Here is an 18,535-nt window from a genome sequence, read left to right as displayed (position 1 = left end):
AAGAGGTTAATGAAGCTGGCCTCTTTAAAATAGGATTGCACAAGTCTAGACTGGTAAAACTCAAAGTTAGCTTTTCTCAAAGAAAAATTCTCGAAGAATAAATATCAGTTCAATAAAGCTACCAACATTTTTAATACATGTGCCAAGTAACTTATGATCATTTTGAGATCAATTAACTTTGCAGGCAATAGCATTCACCAGCAAATGAAGACTACTGACTGTAACTTAGGTTACAACTACATAGGTTACAGGTTACAACTATTACTCCACCTGAAACTGGTTGCTACCCAATTGGGAGAGGTTGCAGAGTTGTTTTTGGTACTGGGAATGAACTGTGGAACAGACTGTACCACTGCTGACGATCCCCTGTATGACTTCATCTCCTTGTTAGGTTGAGAGGCTTTCATGGGCTGACTACATGCTTTGTCTTTCATCTAAAAAAAGACCAAAAAATGTTGCATGAATATTCTCCAAATATTCTCACTTTTTTTCCCCCTCAGAAAAAAGTGAATCCTTGCTCAGGCTATTATTTGTACCCCTCTCCCCCCCCCCCTTTTTTTTTTTTTTACTTCGCACTTCACCCTGAATCAAGCTAAGTCCATCTTGTTAACGGAATATTTACTGAGATGTTCATTTCTAAAGCTCTAACACTTAATGTAGGCAGAATTAACTTAAAATGATTTTTCTTTGCCAGTTAAGCAAGTCTCTCCGTCTCAAGGATGACAGTTTCTCAGAAACACTCCAAAGATGCAAGCCCTGCTTTTGATGGATTAGATAAACATAAAAATAAATTGCTAGGAACAAATAGATCCAACCTCAGTCCTCTCTGGATGAAATCCTTTTGTGAAGTCAGGGGACTGCAAGTCTCTGGGGCTACCCACTCCTGCATAACTACCTTCAGAGTCAGAGGTTAGGAGTTCTGGAAGCGATTCTACAGAGTTAGTTTTATCCAGCTTTATGGAGCCTAAGAAATAAGAACAGGAAGTAAAACTATTATATCATGAAAGCAGGACTAAACAATGCTTAAAAAAGGCAAAGCAAAAATTATTAACTACATAGCATGGGTAAAAAATAAATAATTTGTTACATTAAAGCGTCCGTTAGCGCTGTTTTTACAAAACCCATGCTTTTACAGAAAACTTACAGAAAACAAGCTTAAGATGACAACCATCCCTTTAAATAACTTAGTCTTAGGAATTCACTATTCAAATTCAGCTGTGGTGTTTACTAGAAGACAAATGATCTTTGCAAGTTTTAATGGTTGAAGTATAAAAATTGCATTGGATGTTAAACTTTATGCTCTGTTTTTATACCTGAAAGGAAACTCTTTCCTACTGACCTGTGGAGGCTGGGCTCTGAATAATATCTGATAGATTATATCCCCCAGAACTGTCAGAGCGTTTCCGTGGCTTCTTTTTTGCCTTAGTTTTTGCTCTTTTGAAAAGGGCTTCCCTGTTAAAAACAGAAAAATACAAGATGGATTAAACCATCAAGGAAGTCTAGCCTCAGAAGAATCAATGTCAAGCTTTTCAGGCAACAGCCGTGCTTATACTTTAAGCAGTAATAGTTGCTCCCATCAGCTGTCACTAGCTGCTTCCTCCTCCTCCGGCATTACCCTTGTTCATGTGTTGGCATAAATATTTACTAAATGATTCATGGGGAAAAAAAATAGGAGGAAAAGAAAAATTCTCTTATGTGGATCTAGTCTCTGATATGTTCCACTGCACAAACACTTCTGCTGAGACAGTGGAAGATACAGCAGCTGCATAGGCTGGCACTGCCACCTAGGTCAGATTAAGTTTGCTACACATCACAACAACTGGCAGAAAGCGAAGTAACTCTTTATGCCCAGCACAGATACTGACACCATGTTAGCACTACCACTACAACAGAGTAGGTATGTGGTCATGTAACCAGAATGTCAGTCGTTCCAACGTATCCTACAATATTAGGGACAACAGAATCAAATGAAAGGACTCTTTATTTTAACAATACTACTAGAAATTCACAATTAAATGAACCACAGCTACAGTACCCCAACTTCTTCTCTACTTTGGGGGGATAAATATATATATAAACCTATTCATTCCTGCATCAATACTGTAACCTTAAAATATTTTTCTTTTTAAAAGAAAATTTCCCTACCCAGGGAGTCAGTCAGGCACCATACAAAGGGGTATAAATACCATATGTACCTCACTTAGTTACTAATGTTGATGTAAAACAGATACTTACTGAGAATTTTGTTCTGTATTCATTTCTTCCTTTAAAAAAACAAAGTTCTCTCCATCTTCAGGCTCAAAAGAACTCAAATCAGGTCCATCTGGATATGGAGTAATTACCCTCCTGACCATAGCTGGAATCTGTAGTTGTAAAAGCTGTTAAAATCGTTGCTCTTAAATTGCTTGCTAGTAAATAATTGATCTCTTGTGGAAGGACCAAAAATGACAGTTATTTAGAACATTTTTATAGATTAAGTAACTGGTTATTTAACCAGCTTATAAACTTGAGTTACTTCTCTAAGTAGAACAGAAGAATTCTTTCATTTAAGTGATAGACTCAGAATGTATACATGTTTAAACAACCTATAACTCCTGACAAATGATGCTTCAGGTTTGTATGAACAAATTAGAATTTGCTTAGACCCTTACGTATGGAAGTTCAATTTTCACATTATTTTTCTCATTACCCTTAAGATCTAATGAGAACACTGTACTTTTCACTGATTTTGTTTCTTCTAAGGGATGTCTTTTTCCACAAATCTTCCTTAATTTTTCCCCACACAACAACTGTTAAAGAACATTTCATACATTTAAGGTATATTTTAAAGGATTTATAGGACTATACTGTTGTAGCGATGGCTAATAAATAAGGCAATGAGCTCCATGAGAGTGGTAATAGCAGCAGCTAGCCTTCATTTTTTGAGTCATATGTTCCACTTGCAACCTGTCACCTATAGACCCTGCAGGTATGTATTACCCATTACCTGTTCTCACTTTAAACCTGAGCACCTTACACTCAAGTTGTTCAACTTACCATTTTCCTGTAATAAATAGAAAGATCCTTTACAACTTCATCACTTAAGACATCCAGAGTCCTTAAAAATAAGCAAAAAACAAATACTGCTTTTTCAAGCTTTTAAGGTAGGTTTAGCTTGAAAAAGATAAAAATAAAAATTACATTAATGAAAAGCTCAAATGCATGTCCTAAATAAATCTCACTTAGATGCATTATTACACATCCATAGTAGTCACACAAATAGAAGTATAAACTAGTTAATGCTCTTGTTATAAGGCAGGATTAAAACCCTAACCTTTCCAGACAGTCTGCATTTCCTTAAAGCCACAGCCAACACAGACCTACGTAGTTGGATTACTATGAACTGATTATTGCCTTACCTGTTTCTGCATAGATCTGTGGCAGAAAGACACATATCTAACATCCCAGTCTAAGCAAATTCTTCTGTAAAACTCAGCCACAATATCCTCTGACATTTATGCCAGAAAGTAATACTACAACAAGTTCTGCAGCAAAATTCTGTCTTGCCTGCATGAACGGCTCTCCTTGCCCAAGGCTATAATGGCTAAATTTTGTCTCAGGTCAACCAGATCAGAATTCTTGCTACCTATTAATGACTGGGTATGATTTCATATGTATGAAGATGTAAAGAGAAGTTTCTCCCCCTAATTCAGGCTTTTCATGCAAGATTGTAAGAGTTTTTTGTACTTGTAGAGTACATACAGATATGTAATTAGTTTCTGTCTCTGTTTGGCAAAAATGAGCCTTCCTTTACACGAGCAGCATTCAGTTGCACATCAACATGTAACTGTTCCTTCTAGTTCTTTCAAAAGCTGCCTTTTTGCAATATCTGAATTACACAGCTAGTACACAAACATGTATGCGTCTCTCCTTACCTTGCTTCAAGCAAAGCTGCCATATTGAGTCCTATGAACTGCAGGCAGGACAGTTTTAACTGTTCAGCATTATACATTGCTGAGAACTCCAGCAGCTCAGCAGCATTCTTTAAAGTAACTGCAAAGAGAAAACACAACAAACTAAACTCATAGAATCATGGAGGCTGGATAAGATTGGAAAAGACCTCCAAGATATCTGGTCCAACCGCTCCCCTACCACCAATATCCCCCACTACACCACAACCCTAAATAGAATCACAGCAAACAGGAAAACATTGCTATCTCATGTAGCATTTTCTCAGACTTGTTGCACAGCAAAAACAAGTTAATTAAACATCAAGAAAAGAAATATTTTTCCTTCCTAGAAAAAACACTAATGCTCAAATAGTCATAAACTACAGCAAGCTCCACATAACTTCATAGCAGCTTGAATGCAAAGGCTACTTCACAGAAATATAGAGGTCCTACCTATAAATTAATTTCAGTATATTGAAATTCAGTGGATCACTATAAAGGGGAAAAAAAGTTAAAAACTGCAAGTTTCATATACAGAGCATAGAACTCTTCATTAATCTCCATATCTCCCTTTAGGTGGGAGAAAGGAAAAAAAAGCTGGGGGGAAAAGGGAAGTCATCAAGAAATGACAAGCAAAAATTGTATGCTGACTTTGCATATGAAGCTGAGCAACATCTAATGTTTTCTAGAAGAGACAGATCTTCATAGCTATGTAGGAACACTATTGCATCAACTAAACAGAAGACCTAGGAGAACTCAATGCAAGGACAGAAATAGAAATAAAATAAATTTTGTAATGTTTTAAAGACAAGAAATTTGAATTTAATGAAAACAGAAATTGGCAGAAGTAAAGCTCTGATGAAAGTTTGGTTTTTGTTATGATTTTTTTTCCTTTTTTTTTTTTTTAAATAATTGAAGATGGTGAAATGAAGAAAAGGAAGCTTAAATAAATACTGATTATGCTAATCCTGAACCTCACCCAAACTAAAGAAGCAACAGTTAGCACTGTGCAATTAACGGCAGAAGGTAACCACAGCAAAGAAATATAAGCAAGGAATTCTATGCTGAGATAAAGAAGAAAAGGCAAGAACTTTAATATCTAAAAAAAAAAAAAAGTGTATTTTCATCTCTGAACATTATAGCAGAAGTGGAAGAACTCACGTTTTTCTGCAATGGCTACTTCACACATTTCTTTTAGTCTGGATATAAGTAGCTGGTCTGCTACCACAAGAACATTACATATGAATTCCACATTTTGAGAATCTGGAAAACAAAGCATCACAGACAATGGGGGCAAGTCATGAACAACTAACACACAGAGCTTCAGCAAGATTTTAGCTGGAGACAAATGTACTGGCTCTGCCAATTCTGTTGGGGATTTTAACAACACAAGGAATTAAATCGGAAAGCATAAAGTGATTTATTTATTTTTTAAAGCTAAAGAAGAAGGGAAAAGGGAAACTGGAGTGTCTGACAAACTGGGAAAAAAAGGTACAACAAAGCTCGGGGTAAACAGTCTCAAAATAAAGACATACCAATTTGGATTTTCTACATAAACCTTCAATGCAAGAATGGAATTTCTATTTTAAAAATATAAAACATACAGGAACTGCAGTTGAGTTGAAAATATGTTACTGGCACCTTTTATTGCAAGAGCTTCATCTGTATACAGGTAATCTATAATTATCTGCAGTATGTCAGAATGGATTGGCATTTCCAGAGCAGAACAACAGGAAGCCTAAAATGCAAAAGGAGAGGGAAAAAAAGGGTAAAATAAGTTGACTACTTAGAATAAAATAAAGAAGTAAGACTAATTATATTTAGCAGAGGTTCACATTTTCCATGTTAAACAATTATTTAAGCATTTGGACAAAATCTCTTCAAGTTCTTTAAGAACTAATTGAAGCAGAACAATTAAGTCGGCCCAGACTTCTGCATAACCAGGAAATTGCTCAGTGCTTTCTGTCAGTTCGAGGGTCTTCTCTAACAATCCTCTTATAACTAATTATTTTACCCACAACTGTTTAAAAGTAAAGAACTGAACTCCCTTCCTTTCAAGGTAGGAGATCTAGTGAAATCACAAGTTGCCACTTAAGAAAAGAATTGTAAGGTTAATTTAGCTTTTACTGTTAATCCCACAGAAAATAAGGTCTTCATCAAACTGTTCATTTGAAGAACCATTCTAACCACATAGGCAAAGCTTTTGTATGAGCAAACATTAGCCATTAAATCATGTAACTGTCACCGTTCAAGTTTATTCAATGTCACTGCTTAACAACTTCTTTATTTCAGTCAGTGCTGAAACAAAGTTTGATACTAAAAGATTTCTTTTGCTTAAGAATGCGCTACGGGTACTGACATATTTCCCACCTTAGGTTTAAAAAACTCATACAGACATTAAGATTTTTATGCAACAACTAGAGCACTTGATTCACAAAAGATTTACTTATGAATATAGTATGATTTAGATTTGCTTATGAAATAATAGACAACTGACAATCTACATACAGCTGATACAGCCATCACCAACACAGACGCTCAACACTTTTTTTAATCACTTATCTCCCAGTGTTTCAGATAAGTTTTCTCACGGATGACTGAGGCAGCACAGCAACTTAAATGATTTGTAAAGTTCTGTTACTCAGCAAAAAGCTGCCAGTATTTCACCAGGTTTTTAGATTCAAGTATTGGCAAAAAGCTACAGAAAGTTGAGAAAAGTCTTGAACATTCCTTCAGCTTTCAGTCTCTGAAAAACGCTCATCCATCTACATCTTTCCACTCATCCACTAAAAATTATCAATAGTATTCAGACGCTTAAACAGAAGCATCTAGTAAAATCCTAATGTTCATGAACAGAAAGACACTGACAGACAACTAGCAAATAGAAACTAAGACATATAGAATACCAACACCTTTTGAATCAGCATCTGGTGACTTTAGTGGAATAGCCTTTGATATGCTCTATTCTATTAACAGTAGAAGTCAAATAGAGATTCTACACAGTGACTTTCAGTTTTACTGTACCTTTCACTCACTATTTACGAAAAGCTATTCAATAATGCATACTACTTATATTGTAAGATCTTTCACAAAAAAGATATGATAATACAACCAAAGGCATCAGTATCTTGTAAGAACAGGCCAGCATCAACCTATGAACTAGCTCAAAATAAACTGCAAACAAAGTAATAATTTGATCTCCTTTGATATATATTCTTACATTTATTATTCTCATATAACACAAAATCAACAGTACAAACGTCAATTAACCAAACATGTTTTTTTCCTTGTAAACAGAAGCTAAGAATCCAGACCTTCCCTTTCCCCATTATTGAAGACACATTAGTCTAGAAAAAACTGAAAAGCTGTCACTTATTTGCTGTTACAAAACATACTACCACACACATTTATTGGCAAGCTTACCTCAATCCATGAGCTGCTTAACATGCTGTGAAAATAATCTGTAAAGAAAGGATTTCAGTTGAAGATGCAATAAAAGTTCAGTTTAAAATAATAAAAAAATATATATTTAACAAAAAGAGAGACACATACCAAGTCTTGCACAAAGTACACACTTATGGCATGGGAATTCCTTTCCATCTGAAGATTTCAGGGTCACATCACAGACGTATGAGCTAGAAGAGATTTAACAGGATCACAACTGTGACTGTTCAGGAGACTGTCAATTGTATACTATACAAATACATTCTTACTTGAGCAAGCTAGAACTTCACATAAAATACATCTGAATTTTAATAACATTAAATAAAATGAACCTAACAGTAAAGATATGATAGTTTCAAGGGAGAAGGGTTTTTTGGGCAAAGAAAAGGTTCACAAAAGGCAGTAATCCCATCTCAGGTTTTTCCCTTCAGAACTTTGCCAATTACTATTCCAAACAGCTACAACCAAATTAATTATGGCTAATTTTAGTTAATCTCAAGTGGTCTATATTAAGTTAGTTATTTCTGTTAAATTAATACCTACTACAAGCTTTGGCAAAGCATTTTGAAAGTAAAGTAACCCTACTTCTTTAAAAAAAAAAGTTACTTTTGCACAACATAGTTTTTATTAATTACCTAAGCAGGCTATTCAAGCCAATCATACCAAGGGAATTAAAGAACAATGAGCCCTTTTATAAGGGTAATGAATTTCTTCTACTGAAAGATATTCCAGAGATTTTTCTCCTTAGAAAAGGACATCACACATTTGCTTATTTCCAAATCCATGTAATCTCAGTGTCATAGCAAGCATATTTGCAAGAAGTCAAACTACCCACAAAATTTCTCCTGGCAATAGTATTCTATGACAGTTAATCAACAGAACATAATTACATACAGGAGAAAGAAGCCAAAATATACTATATATAACCAATCCCAGATTACCAAATCACAGATCAGGGTATCTACAGAGAACTTCTAAATACCCATCACCGTGAAGCGGACAAGGCTACACCAGAAGCTAAAAACATGGCTAATCAACTTTAGCATACACTTAACAGGTAATGAGACAACAGAAGAAGAAGATGGCAGAGCTGAGGAAAACTTAATTTTAAATGTTTACCATTTCTTCTGATTAAACTTCAGTTTGTTCCCATTCTTCCTGTTGATAACATTAATTTTTCCATTTTCTAATCTGACTCCATCCAATCTGCAAACCATTAATATCAGTTATAAGTAATATGATTACTATACAGTCTAAACTATTAAGAAAAACAGTTTCAAGAATTAATAGCACTTCAGTGGGCTACTATTGTAAACATGAAAAAGAATTAAAACCATTTTTCACAGAAAACTGCAAAGGACCAGTTGTAAAATATAACTGACCTTTCTACACCTCAGCACTATTATTTATCTTTAGTGAACACTATACTTAAGCTATACTTAAGGCCAAAGTCCAATATCACACAGCCAAAAATCTAAGAGTTATATATTCTACTACCAGTCAGTTATCTGAGCAAAGACAGTGGTGTGGAAGAGATGTATGTTTCAGCATAGGCTTTTTAACATCCTAATTTATAAAAAAGATTTTGAGTTGGAATGGGGAAGATGCAAGAGTGTTGCTGGTGGATTACGCAGCAATATACTTTTAATGAGAAAGTGTTTTATCACGGCAATTTTACTTGGAAACTCAGATTTAGCAGCAGCTTTACATCTTTGCTGATTAATTCCAGTGTTTGTGAAACATACAGTGAAGACAACTGCCATAAAACACCTCATTACCTCCTCCAAAACAGAAAGACAAATGCAGGAAAAAAAATGAGTAACGTAATTCTACAGAGATACTTGAAATCATTTCCATTAGTTTCAACACTAAGAGTGCATCAGTTAAACAGGAATTTGGACAAAGTAAATAAATAAAACAAGGCAAAATTGTCTGTGGAAAAAAGTGGTAGACTATGGACCACAGCATAGAAATCCATCAATCCAAAACTCAATCAGATCAGCTGACTCTTACAAAAGAGATGTTTTACGATAGTCATTTTGGAAAGTCAGGTCATTTGCATCAGATGTTGAGTCTTGGCCTTTAGAATTAGGGCCAACAGTACATTCACAGCATGTAGAAGCTTACTGGAAAATGTTGCTTTAAGTACAGGACTGCACTAAGTCTGCTTCTGACATTATTCGAAGAAGTCATGTATGCTTTGTCTTACGAAAGAAGATCAGAACAAACTGACAGTGCTTCAAAGAGGTGACATAGCCTATGCTGTAAGCTTTTAGACTTAAAAACATAAAGCAAAAAAGGCAGACTCAGCAACCCTAACTAGTCTTCAACTTTAATAACAAGTTAAATCAGCTTAAATAATACGCCACGAAGCGTTTGCCAGAATATAAACATATTTCCTTTCACCTACCTTCCACTTAAATTGCTGAGTCCAAATTTTTTTGCAGTACTTTGCAGCATTTTTATGAGGTTAGATTCCTCACGAACAATTTTGCCTTTTTTAGACTTGTTCTTCTGTTTTTCATTTAGAACTTGCACTTGATTATTTCTGTAAATTTCAAATGCAGACTTTCTGTTAATATCTTCTTCGAAGCTCATTTTGTTCAGGTTAGAAATTAAAGTATTCTCATATTCTTCTGATTTTTCTTTATGCAGGATTTTTGGTTTATAACCATTAGTCAAAAGATCACAAGTATCAGTGTAAATGAACTGCAGAAGGTATGCGAACAGATCTGGATGAACTTTTTCAATTACATAAAGGTCACATCCAACAGCATCTTCATCTTTACGGTAGACATCTGGAGTGTCTAGTTGATCATCACTGGAAACAAACAGCTTCTTGAAGAAGTCAGAGCGTACAGCCAAGATGTATTTGTGCAGAGGGTAAGTTCTTGTGCCAATCTGAAAAGTCACATCATGGATGCTGTCCATTTCATCTGTTTCATTTAACAGCTTGCCAAAATCCTCTCCAAAACTTGATAATGACACGCTTGGAATTTCATAGAGACTAGAAAAAAATTAATCCCATAAGAAAATCTACCTTTTACAATCCCATAAAATTTTACACAGTACAGTTAGTGAAGAGCTGTGAGGGTGTTCTCATTTTTTTTTTTTTTTTATCATTTTTTATTATTATTTTCTTACATTGCTAGACTAATCAATTTCATGTCTTATTCTTTACTAGAAGAACCAATAATATGCTACTTAGACTATTAAACCACGTACGTAAAATCCATCGTTTCAGAATATCAAAACCAGCATTTCATCTTCATAATTAAGCCTGTATTCATGTATTTTCAGATCTCTCTCAATTTTCCAACAACAGGACACAAATATTTGCTGTATTTCACATTACAGTTCAAAGCAATAGGAAAAAAGCTAATATCTACTCCTGTGTCAGATATATTAGAAACTATTACAGGAGTGCAAGGAACATAATTCAGTAGTCTATTCATTTTTCCAAACAGAGATCCACTTTTCGCTTTCATTTAGAAGTTGATGAATGGATGAATTTTTACAGTGCTTAGCTCTCAGAGTGTATTAAGAACTTAAGAACTACATTGTAAATGCTCGCCTTAAACTCTTCAGATAAGATATCAATGCTACCTATCTTAATTACTCAAAGAACTCAGCTTATTCATTTGTATAACATAGCTGATCACTAACAAGTGCTATTCTCTGGCAGTATAGATAACTGCACATACTGTGACTTCTTTATGAGCTGAAAATTAGGCTTTTTTGAAAAGCAGAACAATTTAATTGTTATCACATGCACAGACACACAGAGGAAGAAATACATTCATTGGTATTTTAAATATACCTGGTTTTAGGATCTGACTGTAAAACAGCAAAGTTGCATCCATTAGGATCTGTAGCAACACTAACTGCCCGGTGGACAAAAGTAAGTTTCTGAAGTCGAATTCTTTCATACACACTGTTTGTTTCGGATGAAGAAGGTGTTTCACAAGAAGCATTCTGAGGGCTTGATACAAGTTCTGCTTAAAAAAAAAAAAAAAAAAAGATGTGAAGAAGAACACAAAATGGTCAAGCTAATTAAAATGTGCAACTGCTACAGAAGTCATAAATCTTGCCTTCAAGTCCACTGATGCAGTCACTGATAAAGTCTGGACTACGCTGAAGATTTCAGCTCACATATCAACATGTTTATTAAAACTTTCAAAAAACAGTAATACATAGAAAGCTCTCCTTTACTGCAAAGCAGTCAGAACGTCACCTAAGCATTCACCCAGTCAACAGATCTGATTCTGAAGCTTCCTTAAAGATACTAAAGCTACAAAACGAACATCAATAAGCAGAAAGAACAGAGCGCCTACAGATATATAGCAGCACCAGGACAAAGAATGCAAAAAGGTGTGTTTGGGAATCACTGTATGATGTAGAATAAAGGAAAGTAATGACAGAACAAAACTAGTACGCAACTCTGCAATGAGCAAGAGGATTTTCTTGCTGTCAAAAAATAAGCCCATTTCTGCATAAAACTAAAGACGGAATCTAGGTATCAAACAAGGCAGAACTACAAAATAAATCTGTAAAGCTCAAATACATCCCAGGTTGGGAGTAGATTCATTGTTATCTACAGGTTTTTAAGACATCTAAATAAATAGAGACCACAGTTTCAATTAAAATCCTGTCCTGTAGCAGAGGGGTATGTTCTTCACAGAAAAACTATCCATTAGGACCTCTTCTCAGCAATATGAGCCAAGTGAATAAGGAAGAAACTGCTCTGGAGACCATACTACTTTCAGATAAGGGTCTGTGAAGCAAAGTAAGGTTTCACCAGCTGAGCAGTGACAAGCAAGTACATGCTCCTCTTTTAATTCAATGCCAGTTTTCTAGGACTGGTCATTTAATGTGTGACAAAATTGTTATGCTGGACACTTGTACTATCACTGATTTTTTTAGAAGTACTCTTCTTCCTGGAAATCTCCACCTGAAGGTTAACCAAAGCGTAAGCCTTAGGATTACTGATGAAAGAAAACAGTAGTGGTCAGTGTACCAACCATGGAGAAAAGAAAGAACTTGACACACAGTACCATTAGATCAAGCAGCAGGAAACAGACTGTAAAAGTTTAATCAAACATTTTTATTGATTTTAAGTACTTCAAATTAGCAAGTCGTAACTAACCTTTCTTTTCTGATGTTTTTTTCCCTTCTTCCAGCCACTTGCCAGTAAAGGCTTCACCATCCTGGGTGACAAACATCATTTCATTCTTATTTAAAGCAACATCAGACATGAAGACTTGCCGGCCATACACCCAACGACATTGCTTCATGGAATTGTTAGACGACTTCCAGCAAAAAACCTGTAACATCAGTACCATTTTTTCAGAGAACGGGAAAACACCCATACAATATAAAGACAGTTAATATTATACAACACAGTATTTTTTAAACAAAAGAATGTGCCACCTCAAAGTCACATATAAAAAGAGAACAATGTCCTCTAAAATCTTATCCTAAAACATTATAAGCATCTATTACAAAGAACCTACAAGTAAAATTGGAAAACCCTATTATGATATCTAATCCATTTGCCCACAAAGGGCATTTGAAAAGCTGCTCTGAATATTTAAACATTTTTGTATCATTTATTTACAGGACAGTTTTTACTGCTATTTCAGTATGGACAGCAAAAGGTAACAAGTCGAGTTAAGCAACAAGCTTAATCCAGTTCTTGATTTACAAGTTCTTTCCCCTGGTTTGCTTAGAAATCAGGTCAAATTCAAAGCTAACAGAGCAAAAACATAAAACATTTCTTGCTAATTATTTGACAAAAATCTTAAGTTTCTCTGTAGCATCCAAGGTTCTGCAGTGGAGGCTATAATTAAATATAAACAAGAAAACATTCAATACAAACATGAAGGATTACAGGCATGAAAAGAATCATGGCCAGTACACTGAGCTCCCTTTGCTCTGCTCCCATGAGACCCCACCTGGAGTCCTGCATTCAGCTCTGGGGCACCCAGAACAAGAAGGACATGGACCTATTACAATGAGTACAGACAAGGGCCTAAAAGATGATCAAGGGGCTGGAGCGCCTCTCCTATAAAGACAGGCTAAGGGAGTTGGGGTTGTTCAGCCTAGAGAAGAGAAGGCTCTGGGGAGAGCTTAGAACAACCTTCCAATAGCTAAAATTGTCTGACAGGAAAGCTGGGGAGAGACTCTTTGTCAGGGAGTGCAGGGATAGGACAAGGAGTAATGGCTTTAAACTAAAAGAGGGTAATTTCAGATTAGATATAAGGAAGAAATTCTTTACTCAGAGGGTGGCAAGGCCCTGGCACAGGCTGCCCAGAGAAGCTGTGGATGCCCCATCCCTGTATGTGTTCAAGGCCAGGCTGCATGGGGCTTTGAGCAACCTGGGCTGGTGGGAGGTGTCCCTGCCCCCAGCAAGGGGTCAGGTCTGGATGATCTTTAAGGTCCCTTCCAACCCGAACCACTCCATGATTTCATGCGCAGCAGGACCCCATACACAGGTGTGCTGTGGATGTATGTAAGAAGTACACACACAGCAACAATCCTGTGGAAAGTAAGCCCAGATGTGACGTCAGTGGTGCTAAAGTTGGGCTTTCTTCACATCCCATTGAAGGAGGTGCAAAGGTCTGTCAACACCTACCTAAGGAAGGGACAAAGGAATCTGACCTGTTTCCCTCTCTTGTGCCTTGCAGAATCAGAGTGGTCCAACTGCTCTGCTCAAGCAGTGCCAACCACAGCAGGCTGCCCAGAACCACGGCCAGATGGCTTGACCATATTTAAGGTGTGAGACTCCACGATCTGTCTGGACAACCTACATCCATGCTCAGTCACCCTAACAGTAAAAAACCTTCCTGATGTTCAGAGGGAACCTCCTTGAGATTCCCTCCAAGGCCTCTCTTCTCTTGGCTAAGAAGCACTCTCCTGAAGAAAGTACTAGACTAGGAAGTGTTGATTAAGGAAAAAGAAGTACTAAGATCCCATCCCTCTCTTTACTCCGTAACGCCTACATCACTAAATCACAAATCCTAGCATTTGCCAGCATTTAGCATGGGAAGTATGCCAGGTAGGTTGGCACAGTTCCACTGATGCAGGAAGATAAGTAGTTTCTCCCTGTCAAAGTAGTATCACAAAAACGTCAAAAGGGCACTACCAATAGTACAGATGCTAGAGATGCTAAGCCTCATATGAGCAAATACTGAACTGGCAGTTTATCATCTCTGATACAACTAATGACCTAATAAACTGATAAGATCTATTCAAATAAATGCAATGAGAGAAAGGAAAATACACACACTGATCTCTATTTTGATACACAAAGTCACTTTTTAACATTCTTGAAGGCAGCACTTCAGTAACAACATGTTTTCTCAAATGCCACTAGATGGCACTGAAGGCTTAGGTCTCCCAGTGAACAGACCTATGCTAGAAAAGGCTACTGAAGTACCCCATGAACTACTCCTCTGTGAGAGAACAAGGAAAGAAAACAATAAATCTTCCATATTACTGCAGTTTTAAGAAAACACAGTGTCTACATTTAGCTGTAAATCCTAAGCTATTCACTGGGTTTAGCTGTAACCTCTCTGCAATACAAGGGACAATATCTACAGAACTGCTGCTTTTCAGCAAACATGTCAGAGGCTATTTCTAAGTAATCCAAAAACTGTTTCTGGCAGGTATAAAAGTGACCAGAGATGAAGGATAAAAGGAGACAGGAAAGAAAAAAGACCATGCATGTTATAACCACTTCTGCAGGCAGAAGTAAAAGAGCTTCAACCTCCAATGAAAAGACATCAGATGTTTACAGATTTAAAAATAAACTACTGTACATTACTTTCACAGTTCATACCACAGTCTTTTTTTTTTAATGAATTGCATATTCTCTATGAATGATTTTGTACCACAAACTTATGTTTAAAGTAGAACAGTAAAGATACAGTTATCTGGTTATTATTTCAGCATGCATTTTAAATTCCTACCCAAGGTAAGTTTCACTTCAATTCTCAAATCAAAACACAGACTCACCAAGGGAGCCCAAATGGTTTCACCCTTATTAATCAGCTTATTTATGCAGCTTACTATATAATTACGATTTTAGGCACACAACTTACTCTTCCAGCTTCATCCAGTGCTAAAATGCAAATCTTCTGACCCCCATTTTCTTTAAGATGCTGGGTATCTACCTTGTATTCCAAGCAGCCCCCATTAACCAGAACTTTTTTCAGGTTTAGCTGTCTGCAAGAACACAAAATATTAAAGTAGTATTTCTTCTTCATGTACAGATATTGTTCCTATGATAAAATGTGTTCGCTCATTTAGAGAAACAGTTTAAAAAAGCTGAAGAAGTGACACTGAACAGCTACTTAAGTTTACTTATCCCCTGCTGGTATAGCTAACAATTGCTAATAAAATACCATTAGTAGACTGCATTTTTTGCCTTTTTTTTTTTTTTTTTAGTAAGTTGCATCTTATCCACACATTCTTCACAAAATTCCATGAGTAAAAACCACTGTATGGTTTAGCTTTGATTTTAAGCATTACAAAGACTACAGTCTTAAGAGTTTTATTTAGCAGTTTTTATTAAAAGACCTAGTCTATCCCAGTAAGCTGTTTCTCATTTTCTTTGGGGACATTGTTTTTAACTGATCAGAACCATGCAAGATAACACTTCTCAGTTTCCTAATACAAGACTGTAGTAAATGGAGTTAAGTTTTTTCCAAGTATCAGCACTGTTATTTAACATGTAAAAAATAAAGTATAAAATAACCCTTAAGCTAACACATGTATATGAATATTGGTACAATTTTAATCGTAGCTGAAAAGATATAACTGGGAGCTGTCAAAATTTGTTAATCACCTCTTCTGAATTGTGAATGTAAACTAAGTCAGAGGGAATGGGACATTATGATTTAATAATAGTAATTTATGAGTCATAGGCCTAGTTTCTTCAACAGGTTTTACATTCCAGTTTTAGCACATGGACCAGATGACTTCACAAGGTCACCCTTTCAAACCAAAATTACTCCGCGTAGCGTGATACATCCACATGTTCTTTATTAAATACAGAGCTTACTGACTCAAAATCATAACAATATAACTAAATACAACAGCACACCTTCAGTGCCTCTGCCAAGACAAATATATACAAACTGAGGTCAACAGATGAACAAGAAATACCAGTTTCAAAATTTTAAAACCCACGGCATGGAATATTTCTTGTTAATATGCTTTTCTAAACTTCCTCGGTGTACTACGAGTGGATCTTAGGCTCATCTAATAACAAAAAAAAAAAAAGATGGCTCCAGTTCATATGTAAGAACTGCAAATGAAGAAAACTTGGTGAAACATTGTATTAGCACTACTTTATACACAAAAGTCTTTAAAATAGTTGCAAGCATAAGACTACAGTGAAATCTTCACCTCATAATTCACGACAAGTTAGATAAGTTACACATACTTTGAAGCCATCTTTTTGCACTGGTAGTCTGCAAGCAGATATATATCTCCTCTTTCAGTGACGCATACTGTAGCACCATCACTTGCAGACACCAGGGACACAGAGGTATCTTTATGGTGCAGAGCAGAAACTTGGCGAGGCGCAGTTACACATTTTTCACCATTAGGATCCAGCAGATAACCTAGAAAATACAACCCACCCCAAAAAGCATCATTTCACATTCCACACATTGTTCATTCAGAGGACATTGTCACGCTACTTTGAAGAACTTTTTAAGTTCTGTAAGACTTTCTCGGTAGTTAGATAATTTGTCTTCAAAGTAAGACAGGTATCAGATGCACCACACATACTAGAAAATATTCAAGATCTGATACAAATAATAAAGTAAGACATATTCTACAGGGCCAGCTATTTAATATGGTTAGACTCTACAGTCATACTGCCTTTCATTCCAAAGAAAGACAGTTTGTTTGATCACATTACAGTTCATGACACTAGAAGTACTATCACACTGGCATAAATTACAGGTTATTAAAGCCATTGGAATAAACTAAGCAAGCTTGTAATACAAATTGCTGTTAAGTGCACAAAGGCTGGGAGTTAATGTGAAAGAAAAGACAAGGTTGGAGTTGTAATGTAAGAACTCCGAAAACATAAAAAAAAAAAATCAGGTCATTGCTGCTCTGCTGCATTAAGAATCCGAAAACAAATAATCTATGAAAAGGTACACAGCATAATCCTGCTTTGCATGCACTTATGTCTGCACCACAGAGTGGACTGGGGTACAAAAATCCAGGAATATGCAGCAGATCTACCTCTAAAGATGAAAGCAGCCCTGTTCTGACAGGGTAGTGCTATGCCCAAACTTCCTATAGAGGGACAAAGTTTATTACCACAGATCCATCACGGTTCCCAGCTGATAAAACTATACCACTTATGATACAAGTTACTGTCTCCGTATGGTCCTGCACTGGGCCATGTGCATATCAGAAGAATCTCAACAGCACACGCAACCACAAAGAAATGTGATAGATGCATATACAAAAACGCATCAAAAAAAAAAATAGAACAAATATGCAATAGTAAGATACTTCTCAGACAGACATGTTTTTTCACATGCCTTTTCAATCTTAAATAGGAATACAAAAGTGTCTGAACCTGATGTCAGAAGCGACAATGATTAACTAAGTACCATTAACTAAGTACCAAGCTAGCTAAGTTTTGTATGCACAAAGATACAGAAATGTGGAAGTGCAAAATCTAAACCAAAACTGCAACATCTGTTTATTAGAAGAGACAAATGCAATTAAAATATCCCATTCGTACAATAAATTAGGAAGTTCACTAGTTGGCAAAATATTTTTTTTTTAAACGTTTTCTTTCTTTCGGACTTATATTGAATTAAGTGAAGATTCTGGTAATGATGTTCAAAAAAAATCTACATACGGGAAAGCATTTTATTTCAAAAAGATAGTATACAAAAAGCTATCAGTAGCTTGTTTACAGCGCACAGGGAAAAAAAGGACATAGGCAGGATTGATAAATGCTAGTTTATGATTTATTAAGGACAGTATCAGTGAGACTTGGGGTAATTTGCAACACAAACAGTAACATTGTTTCCTGAGTGGCTTCAGTAGCAGAACCACTCAAGATACATAGGAAGAAAACGAATTATAAAGAACTCAAATACCAGAGCTAGAGTCAGACTAGCTCC

The 18,535-nt window shown here is 36.0% G+C and overlaps 1 protein-coding gene across 4 annotated transcripts in view; it reads right to left on the bottom strand.

The window, feature by feature from the left end:
* IBTK (inhibitor of Bruton tyrosine kinase) overlaps positions 1-18,535 on the bottom strand; it is a 52,985-nt gene that overhangs the window by 17,903 nt on the left and 16,547 nt on the right. For 2 of the 4 annotated variants that reach the window (XM_038176660.2, XM_072036247.1), the window contains 16 exons: positions 16,822-17,002; positions 15,476-15,599; positions 12,520-12,697; positions 11,194-11,368; positions 9,784-10,380; positions 8,493-8,579; positions 7,482-7,564; positions 7,353-7,390; positions 5,571-5,667; positions 5,091-5,192; positions 3,915-4,032; positions 3,037-3,097; positions 2,236-2,363; positions 1,340-1,452; positions 816-964; positions 271-434 (listed from right to left, as the gene is read on the bottom strand). In XM_038176660.2, the coding sequence (XP_038032588.2) occupies positions 271-434; positions 816-964; positions 1,340-1,452; positions 2,236-2,363; positions 3,037-3,097; positions 3,915-4,032; positions 5,091-5,192; positions 5,571-5,667; positions 7,353-7,390; positions 7,482-7,564; positions 8,493-8,579; positions 9,784-10,380; positions 11,194-11,368; positions 12,520-12,697; positions 15,476-15,599; positions 16,822-17,002 (2,395 nt within the window). Of the gene's footprint in view, positions 1-270; positions 435-815; positions 965-1,339; positions 1,453-2,235; positions 2,364-3,036; positions 3,098-3,914; positions 4,033-5,090; positions 5,193-5,570; positions 5,668-7,352; positions 7,391-7,481; positions 7,565-8,492; positions 8,580-9,783; positions 10,381-11,193; positions 11,372-12,519; positions 12,698-15,475; positions 15,600-16,821; positions 17,003-18,535 lie in introns of all 4 variants that reach the window. The other 2 variants (XM_038176658.2, XM_072036246.1) reach the window with 1 other exon arrangement.

This window comes from Anas platyrhynchos, chromosome 3 (assembly GCF_047663525.1).
Source record: "Anas platyrhynchos isolate ZD024472 breed Pekin duck chromosome 3, IASCAAS_PekinDuck_T2T, whole genome shotgun sequence".
Lineage (NCBI taxonomy): Eukaryota > Metazoa > Chordata > Aves > Anseriformes > Anatidae > Anas > Anas platyrhynchos.
Note: the sequence above shows the minus strand (reverse complement) of the source record. Positions and strands in the feature narration are given on the sequence as shown.